This window comes from Schistocerca serialis, chromosome 1 (genome assembly GCF_023864345.2).
Source record: "Schistocerca serialis cubense isolate TAMUIC-IGC-003099 chromosome 1, iqSchSeri2.2, whole genome shotgun sequence".
NCBI lineage: Eukaryota > Metazoa > Arthropoda > Insecta > Orthoptera > Acrididae > Schistocerca > Schistocerca serialis.
Genome location: NC_064638.1, coordinates 908,591,194 through 908,601,414, shown reverse-complemented (window position 1 = coordinate 908,601,414; position 10,221 = coordinate 908,591,194). Strand labels below are relative to the sequence as shown.

The window sequence follows — 10,221 nt, the reverse complement described above, 5'->3', positions numbered from 1 at the left end:
ATGTATTATTAAGGCTCACAGGTCAATCAAGCATGGTATTGATGTCTGCAGGTGTGTACAATGTGAACACAAATCCATAATCTTAAGCAGAATGAACATAAAACTGTGCACAATGCAGAGCACTTTGCCATGTGAGAGTAAGCTATAGCCCTCTTTTGCCAACATCATAACTTCTTAGCCATATTCTCTCTGGGAAACAGGAAATCAAATGCTTCCATCTTCTCTTGTCACTCCACTTTTTTTCCCCAATATTTTCGTTATCTGTGTTCTATCACAATCCTCTCCCATAACTTCTGTTACATTTATCGCTGCCATTGACCATAATTTAAACCAACCTGGCTGTAGTCTGACTTCATTGTTCTACTTTTTATGGACTAATATAAACTGTGGTTTCTCTTACTATAGCTACTACTGTGTTTCATTAGTTATGTTATAGTTAAATCTAAGTGTTGTAGCACATATTAAATGTAATTCTTTATATAACTTGTGTTAGTATGAATGTAATGCAAAAAATATAAAATTCCTAGTTAGATGTAACAGAGGGTGCCCTAATCTTGCCAGCATAAGTAAATATTTTTTAAAATCATTAATAGCTTTTTTGTTGCTTTAGTTATCCAAGCATAATATCTACCTTGCTTTGCAAATTACAACTGACAAATATGGCCCACAAAGAGTTTGTATCGTTTATGTGCTAAGCTATATGAAAATAGTGCATTAAAGAAGCCTATTTGTTTATCACGTCTTAAATCTACATCACACTTTTTTTCATTCCCTGTATAACTGCAGTTACAGCATCCCTCTTCCGAACTTACTTTCTGTATAATTTGAGCTTCCTTAATTTCGTTCATCATATTAGATATTTCAAGAAAGTCTGAAACTGCCTCATTCATGAGTTAAATACCATATTTTACGGATCAAAAGAAGTTACAGACTGTAAGAAGCACATTAATTTTTAAGCAGTTTTTTAAATAACATTTTTGCCATTTTTATTGTAAGAGTGCAAAGCTAGACTAAAAAAATTCTTAGTTTATAAAACCAAACTGACCTTTAAAATCTGAAAATAGTCATCTGAACTGTTATATCCTAGCCAGTAATGCAACCCGAGCCCGCTGCCAAAAGGTTGGCAGCATCAAAGTCCGGACGCCGTCCGCATAAGCAGCGCCAGCGAGACAGGAAATCGCCGCAAGTCTGCGCGCGCCACCGCTGGCTTCTGGTTTCTTAAGCGCTGGAGTCGCGAGCGCTAGGACAGTTCTGTATTCGCCGCTCAGTTGTATACTCGCCACCGAATTGTGTACTTGCTAGTCAGTTGTGTGTTCATCGCAGCAGAGTTGTTGTTTGTCGTCAGCCGACGTTGACCTAGCCGCTCCGACTCGAACTAGACAGATTTCTGTAGACACGGAGTTCACTACTGTTTCTGTATCTTCGTTAATAAAGATAAGTACCGACTTTTATTTAATCAGAGTGTTTGGGTTTTCATCTTTCTGTTCACTGTTCCAGCGTACCAGGCGGCCCGCTATTAAAAGTGTGGCGGTGACTTCGTAAGCCGTTTCTACAGCGAATTGTTTGTCGCTACGAACGCCGCCACAAAATGAACTAATTCTCCTCCTCCTCCCTCTTCACTGTCATCGCTGTCCTCTTCATATATAAGGTGGTCTCCACTGTCATCGAGAGCATTACTTATGCCACAGTTCCTCAAAGATATAACAATAATCGCTTCTCTCAATCTAGCCACAACTGTTTTAGCCACTAACATACTTGTTTGATTGTAGATTGTTTTAAAGCTCTCTCTGGCGTGAATTCATGTTGGGTTTCATCCATTATCCATTTCTCTCTCTTATATACTGTAAACAGTTTATTTATTGAAACATCAGAAAGTTGCAATTGTGAAGTAAGTCGTCCTGGAATAAGGGCAATTTCTGTATTTCTCTGCCTCTGTTTCTCTTCCGCAGAATTTTTCACACGACTACTAAACTGATCTAGCACAAGAAGAGAATTCTTCTTTAATAAAGCACCTTTTCTTCTCTCTCCCACTCTGTTAATTCATAATTTCATACCAGCCTCGTCCATCCAGTCATTGTCATGTACCTGAACACCACCACCTCACAGTATTTCAAAAGATTTTGGCATTCTTTTGTGCTTGAAAATTATCATTGAATTGAGTTTAGTACCTTCAGCATAACATGAAAGGACAACAGTGTAGTGCATGTTTTCATGTTCACTTGTTTTTATAGTTACAGTTTTAGCATCATTAATGACAACAGTTCTGTTACTCGACTAATCAAATGCCAGAGGAGTTTCGTCCATACTTGTTGTTTGGCTTAGTTCCACACTGGTTTTCTTTCGATGTTGAATAGCAAAGTGATAGAAAGATATTTTCTCTTCCTACTCTTCTTGCATTTTCTGAGATATTTTGGTTTTGGTTGGCATGCTAAGTCCATGATGCTTCATAAACCTCCACCCTTAAAATCTGTTAAGTCCACTGTAGTGCTAGCTTACAAGCGTGTATTTGAATCATTTTTGTATTAATTCCAGTGCCATTTTGACAGTGTCCTTGAATCCATTTGAATACATCATCTTCTAGTTTTGGCCATTTTGCATTCAGTCCTCTATTTGCACATTTAGTCATCTTCATTTTTTCTGTTACTCTTTATTAGCCTGGCAGCCGTAAATGGTTTCTTTCTGTTGGTAGAGGGCTGAAATGCTGATCAGCTGCTCTGTTTCCTTGTTCTTTTGCATATACTGTTATTTTCAATTTATAGCCCGCATCGTATGAATACCTCTTTTTTTTCTATTATGAAACTATAGCTACTAACAAAAACATTATACTGTGACCGATAACACAAATCACTTTCAATTCAAGTTTACTGGCACCGTTGAGTGCAATGACACATCAGAGGCTAGACAGTATTCCGGGCTTGTGATGGTGGGGTGGGAGGGAGACAGTGTTAGCAAGCTTGTGAGTCCCTGCAACTCATGATCATTGCATTGGTGCAATGCTGCTGCCAATTGAATCCAATGTTGCCAAATAGGGAGAGGTTTCATGTGGCACTGAATATATGGCTATTTTTAATCCTTGGGTCCCAGGTGCTGTCCCTCAGACTGCTAGCATTTATTGTTACTCCACTGCTAATGCATAATGCTGGGGGTAGGAAATTACAGTGTTACGTAGTTGTTCTTTCTGAAGCTGCCAAGGTTTCCTTTGTCAGTAGCCATTTGAATATGATGTGGCCCTGTACTATTACTGCTTCTTTCATCCTAGCCATCTCTGAGACTGCACCAGGGACGATGCATTATTGATTCAGTAGCCAGAGCTACGTCTACTGTTCATGTTACAGGCACTGACTTTGAGGATACTATTTTAAAATAATTTGAGAAGAGTTTAGGAAGTGATGTTGGATCGGACAGTGGCAGTGAAAATGAAAGTGAACATAAGGCTATGTGAATTTCGTGCATCCTTCACTATATTTTGGGTGTAGCAGAACTAAGATTACAAGTTGTTGCAGAATGATTGAAAAAACACAAAACATGCTCCGTGTATGATCCAAAAAAGAAGAGAAATACGTCTTATTTTGGCCATTGTTGCAAGAAACCAATCTGAACAAAATTCCAGCAGAGTGCAAAGAAAGCCACTGAGAATGAAACTAAACATCTAAAAAGTACTAATGTAATTTTCATTTTGTGAATGAATGTTTGGTGGGAGTTATGTTTTTTAATTGCATGAATAATAAACAATAGAAATATAGCAAAAAGTAAAATTTAGAGTGGGAGGTATTTGAGTTTTCATAGCATTGACATTATCATGTAATACTATGTTTAGTTTGTACAGTTTTCTGTTTAAATACGGTTTTTTCATAATAATTACCTTTAAAATTTATTATAATAAATTTTTTGTGTGGTATTAATGCAACCTTTTACATAAAATCTGAACTGTTCCACTGAAACTGCTGAATGCAATTTTTATGGCTGTTTAAATATAGTGGTCACTCTGACCACACCTGGGTCAGTGGGTGACGAAAAAGTGACCTGGGAAGTATAGGGTTAAGACTGACAGAAAATTTAAATCAAACACTAGACATTTTCATATAAATTTTCAGTATAAGTTGCACCTGAAATTTGGAGGCAGTTTTCAGAAGAAAAATAAGTGTCTTACAGTCCATGAAGTATAGTAAAGGAAACTACCCAGTTACTTGTGTTTTGATGCTTAGCAAAATGCTTTTCAGGTGCATTTGTGTACTTGTTTACATGAATATGTTTGGTGATGACATGTGTGATTTTCTGCCACTGTTGTGTCTTCTTGCAGTTAGAAGGTATTCTGCTTCCTCCATTATACAGAATATCTCATACAAGCAAATCATCACTCACACTGTTTGTTTATAAAACATGCTACTAAGATATTGTGAGACTAGTGTCATAATGTCTTTGTAGCATGCTTTGTAAACAAACATTGTAAGTGATGATTTGTGGATATGTGATACTCTGTATAATGAAAGAGTCACAACACCTTCTAATCGCCAAAGGCTGCAAGAGAGGCAGAAAATCATGCATACAACCATCACCAAACATATTCATCTTAATAAATGTACAAATGCACTGGAAGAGCATAAATTCTCAAAACCCGTTGTGCTAAGCATCAAAACATAAGTAACTGGAGCAGTTTTCATTATTTAAATCATTGAGTTTCCTTACTTTTCAACTATTCATTTTATATCTATGTATTTTGGTCTCTTAACTTAATGTTTCTACCTAGTCCCCATTTTTTCCCCACTTAATTCTCAGTACATTTACTTCAGAGTGTGTGTGTGTGTGTGTGTGTGTGTGTGTGTGTGTGTGTGTGTTGTAATAATACTGTATTTTATCATTGTCAGTATAATAGAATACAGTAATTAGATGAACTGTCACTTTGCTATGTTTTGTAACACACTATGTAATTGTGATTCTTGGTTAACCATCCAATTGTATCCGGTCACTATTTTCTTTTTAAATATGTCCTTGTGGAGATTTTTAAGAAAGAATATATGATACTGAAACTGTAAAATGCTGAATATATTAATTTTGTCTTTTATTTTTTGTACGATGTGAAATATTCGTTAAATAATTTAATACTGGAACAGGTTTGACTAAAGCTATTAATGTATGGCCCTGCCCTTTTTTATGGCATGTGTTTCTATCTGATAGATATTGAAACTTCTAAATTGCTGTAATTCAAAAGAAGAATGCCTTTCGTGTGCTGCAAATTAAGTATTTAACTTGTGCACCCAGACACATTTCCTGTCTTGTGGCAGCCTGGCTTGGCTTTCGAATAATGGAGTTACTTGCTGATCTGTAAGGGCTTTTCCATTTTATTACGAAAATTTCAATAAACTGTTTTAAATCTATTATAGCTTGTATGTGTACCTACTTGTATATATGCAAGCAAAAAAAGTCACATTTTATTTCCAGATGCTCCTTGTAGCTCCCTTGTAACTACGGCAAAATATGTCTGGGTGCCCAAGTTAAAAAAAAACTCAATGTCCAACATGCAAAAGACAGTATTTCTTTTGAAGTACTGCAATTTGTAGACAGCTGCTGCGAAGATGCCTGCCACAAGAAATGTATTAAAACTTCCGTTTCATATCAGGCTAAATAATTCTTTAATATTATATATTTTGAGTTTCTTTAAAAAAATTACAGAATAATAAACAAAGCAACACTTCCTATTTCAAATCTTTGTATTATTTATATATTTTTCTGCAATGTATTTAAACGATTATTTTCTTAACTTACAATAGCATTAATAATACTTTCATTTCAGCCATTCCCAAGTTCTTGCTGCTCTAAAAGCCTGGTGTCACTGGATTGCTCAGTTGAGGTCTGAAGGAAGTATGAGGGCAGTATATGAACAAGTTATGGTAGATATCATACAATCTGTTTATCCATTGCTGACTAAAGCTGGAGAGCCAGAAAGACTGTGCCATTCAGCTGCACATTTGCTGTTGTCATTCACCAATGTTGTAAGACCTTTGCGGCTGTGGGAAGCAGATGCAATAAGAGAAATGTATCAGATTGTGCCAAGGATGAACTATCTCCAACCTGAGGCATGGTATTTTCTTATATATCATCATTTTTAGATGTAGACTTTCATAGCCATGAAGTTAATTTTTTTTCTATGTGTATGTCATATTTGCTATTATTGATGAGGGTACAGTCTAGTACAACAGCTAGAAAACCAGTGACTTTTATTTCTTTGAGGAGTGTTGTAGACAGGCAACAGTTTCTCACATACATAGTCGCCCACTTTTCAGTATGTTGGTAGTTGGTGTTCTATATTGCAAATGACTGAGCCCTCCTTGGAGCCAATAAAACGAGTACAAGGATGAATATACTGTGCATCCTGTTGTAACCTTGTGCATAAAGAGACAGTATTATTATAGCGTAAGTGAGCTTTTCCTTAAATAAGACTGGTTTTGATCTTGAAATCTACAGAGGAAAAGGATTTTGTGTGTGTGTGTGTGTGTGTGTGTGTGTGTGTGTGTGTGTGTGTGTGCGTGTGTGTGTGTGGCGAGTGGGGGGGGGGGGGGGGGGGGAGTAATATATATAACATTTGTCATAAATTTTCTGTGAAACTAAGGTGCAACATTTATTATATCTGTTACTTTGTGTTCCTATATACTTCCCCAGTTAAGGGTCATAGGAATCAACAAAAAAATGCATAAAGGCAACACTGTACTGAGTAAACTGAGATGGAAAATTCCAAAATAATTTACATACTTAGCAAGCCTGTGCGACTGTGTTCTTCCAGGGAAAGCGACTTCCTCCACCAGGATCGCTGCTCGCTTTCCAGTTCACAGATTATACACAGCATTTCCTGTCCAGTTCTGTTACGTTAATAGGCACTGTAACTTCACTGACGACTTGTTTAGTGAAGCTATTTTTATTCAGTGAGTGCTTACTGGCTACTATTAAATGAGCTTTTATGTCAAATACTTTGCTATAAACAATGGGTGAAAAGTACTTACTGTATTTTACAGACTATAAGATGCTATGGACAATAAGCCACATCTTCATTTTTAAGCAATTTTTTTAATAAATAACATTTGTATCATATTTATTATTAGACTGCAAAGCCAGACTAACAAAAATTTCTTAGTTTATAAAACCTAACTGAGTTTTAAAATCCCTGAAAATCATGATTCTAACTTCTTCTTCTTCCTTTTCTTTGATGTAATCTTCATATATATATAATGGCCTCCACTACCATAGAGAGATTTATGTATGTTGCAGTTCTTCAAAGATTTAACAATAATATCTTCTCTTCACTCTAGGCCACAACTATTTCGTCCACTGACACACTTGTCTGACTGTAGGTTGTCTTAAAGCTCCCTTCGACATGAATTCATGTTGGATTTCATCCATCATCCATTTGTTCCATTCCTCTCTCATATACACTTTAAATGCTTTATTTGCCAAGACATCAAACAGTTGCAATTGTGAAGTGAGTCATCCTGAAATAGGAGCAAGCTCTGTATTTCCCTGTCTCAATTTCTCTTTCACAGGACTGCTAAACTGTTCTAGCACAAGAAGAAAACTCTTCTTCAATAAAGCACCTTTCGTTCTCTACCACTCTGTTAATCCATAATTTCATACCAGCCTCATCCATCCAGTCGTTGCCATGTATGTGAAAACAGCACCTGGCGTATTTCATAAGGTTTTGGCATTGTTTTGTACTTGAAAATTATCATTGGATTAAGTTTAGTACCATTAGCACAACATTAAAGGACAACAGTGTAGTGCATGTTTCAATGTCCACTTGTTTTTTTTAGCTTCAGTTTCAGGATCTTTCCTAACAACAGTTCTGTTACTCGGCACATCAAATGCCAGTGGAGTTTCATCCATACTTGCAATTTGGCTTAGTTCCACACTGGTTTTCTTTCAGCGCTGAATAATAAAGCGATAGAAAGATAATATTTTCTCTTCCTACTCTTGTGGCATTTTCTGAGATATTTTGGTTTTGTTTCGCATGCTAAGTCCATGACGCTTCATAAATCTTTAGCACCAACCAATTCCACCCTTAAAGTAAGTTAAGTTCCACTGTAACACTAACTTAAGAGGATGTACGAGGTGCATTCAAGTTCTAAGGCCTCAGATTTTTTTTTTTCTCCGAACTGGAAAGAGATAGAAACATGCGCATTGTTTTAAAATGAGGCCGCGTTCATTGTCAATACGTCCCTGAGATGGCAGCACTGTATGGCAGATGGAATTTTACCACCAGCGGCGAGAATGAGAACTGTTTTAAATACTTAAAATGGCGATGTTTTCCTTACTTGAACAGCGTGCAATCATTCGTTTTCTGAATTTGCGTGGTGTGAAACCAATTGAAATTCATCGACAGTTGAAGGAGACATGTGGTGATGGAGTTATGGATGTGTCGAAAGTGCGTTCGTGGGTGCGACATTTTAATGAAGGCAGAACATCGTATGATAACAAACCGAAACAACCTCGGGCTCGCATAAGCCGATCTGACAACATGATCGAGAAAGTGGAGAGAATTGTTTTGGGGGATCGCCGAATGACTGTTGAACAGATCGCCTCCAGAGTTGGCATTTCTGTGGGTTCTATGCACACAATCCTGCATGACGACCTGAAAATGCGAAAAGTGTCATCCAGGTGGGTGCCACGAATGTGGCTGCCCGTGTGGCATGTTGCCAAGCAATGTTGATGCGCAACGACAGCATGAATGGGACTTTCTTTTCATTTGTTGTGACAATGGATGAGACGTGGATGCCATTTTTCAATCCAGAAACAAAGCGCCAGTCAGCTCAATGGAAGCACACAGATTCACCGCCACCAAAACATTTCGGGTAACCGCCAGTGCTGAAAAAATGATGGTGTCCATGTTCTGGGACAGCGAGGGCGTAATCCTTACCCATTGCGTTCCAAAGGGCACTACAGTAACAGGTGCATCCTACGAAAATGTTTTGAAGAACAAATTCCTTCCTGCACTGCAAAAAAACATGCGGGAAGGGCTGCGCGTGTGCTGTTTCACCAAGACAGCGCACGCGTACATCGAGCTAATGTTACGCAACAGTTTCTTCGTGATAACAACTTTGAAGTGATTCCTCATGCTCCCTACTCACCTGACCTGGCTCCTAGTGACTTTTGGCTTTTTCCAACAATGAAAGACACTCTCCGTGGCCGCACATTCACCAGCCGTGCTGCTATTGCCTCAGCGATTTTCCAGTGGTCAAAACAGACTCCTAAAGAAGCCTTCGCTGCTGCCGTGGAATCATGGCATCAGCGTTGTGAAAAATGTGTACGTCTGCAGGGCAATTACGTCGAGAAGTAACGCCAGTTTCATCGATTTCGGGTGAGTAGTTAATTAGAAAAAAAATCGGAGGCCTTAGAACTCGAATGCACCTCGTATTTGAATCATTTTTGTATTAATTCCAATGCCATCTTGACGGTGTCCTTGAATCTGTTTCAGTATGTCATCTCCCAGTTTTGGCCATTTTGCATTCAGTCCTCTATTTGCACATTTTGTTACTGCTCTGTCTCCATGTTCTTCTGCATATGTTATTACTGTCAGTTTATAGCCCACATCATATGAATACATTTTATTTTTTTCGATTACAAAACTAGCTACTAACAAAAATGTCCTGTTACCAATAACACAAATCACTTGCAATTCCAGTTCACTGGCACCGTAGACAGCAATGACACATCATAGGCTAGACAGTATTCTGGGTTTGTGATGGCGGGGCGGGGGGGGAAACAATGTTAGCAAGCTCTTGAATTCCCATAACTCATGTTCGTCACATCAGTGCACTGCTACTACCACTTGAATCCGATATTGCCAGATAGGGACATGTTTCTCGTGGCATCAAATATAAGGCCATTTTTAAAATTGGCAGGAATTTTAAATTAAACATTGGACATTTTATATTCATTTCAATTATAAAGCAACCTGGATTTTGGGGTTAATTTTTCAAAGAAAAAAAGACCGTCTTATAGTCCATAAAATACAGTACTTAGTAAGTGTAAGGTTGTCGGGGACCTATGTAGTGTGGGTGGGAAAGGGATATGATTGGTTAATGTGGCATCTTGCTGCTTCTGTCATTGACAGGATATTGTAAACACATGTAACTGTGTTAATAAATAACCAGTAAGTTATTGTCTTCTCTTGCCTTTAATTGTGTTTCTGGCTACTTACGGCACATGCAGATTATACCTTGCAAGATGGGTTTC

The 10,221-nt window shown here is 37.7% G+C and overlaps 1 protein-coding gene across 3 annotated transcripts in view; it reads left to right on the top strand.

Moving 5' to 3' along the window:
• The window catches only part of LOC126412065 (exportin-6-B), a 357,950-nt gene that overhangs the window by 287,934 nt on the left and 59,795 nt on the right, over positions 1-10,221 (top strand). For all 3 annotated transcript variants that reach the window (XM_050081474.1, XM_050081465.1, XM_050081456.1), the window contains one exon: positions 5,792-6,074. In XM_050081474.1, coding sequence (XP_049937431.1) covers positions 5,792-6,074 — 283 coding nt within the window. The remainder of the gene's footprint in view (positions 1-5,791; positions 6,075-10,221) is intronic.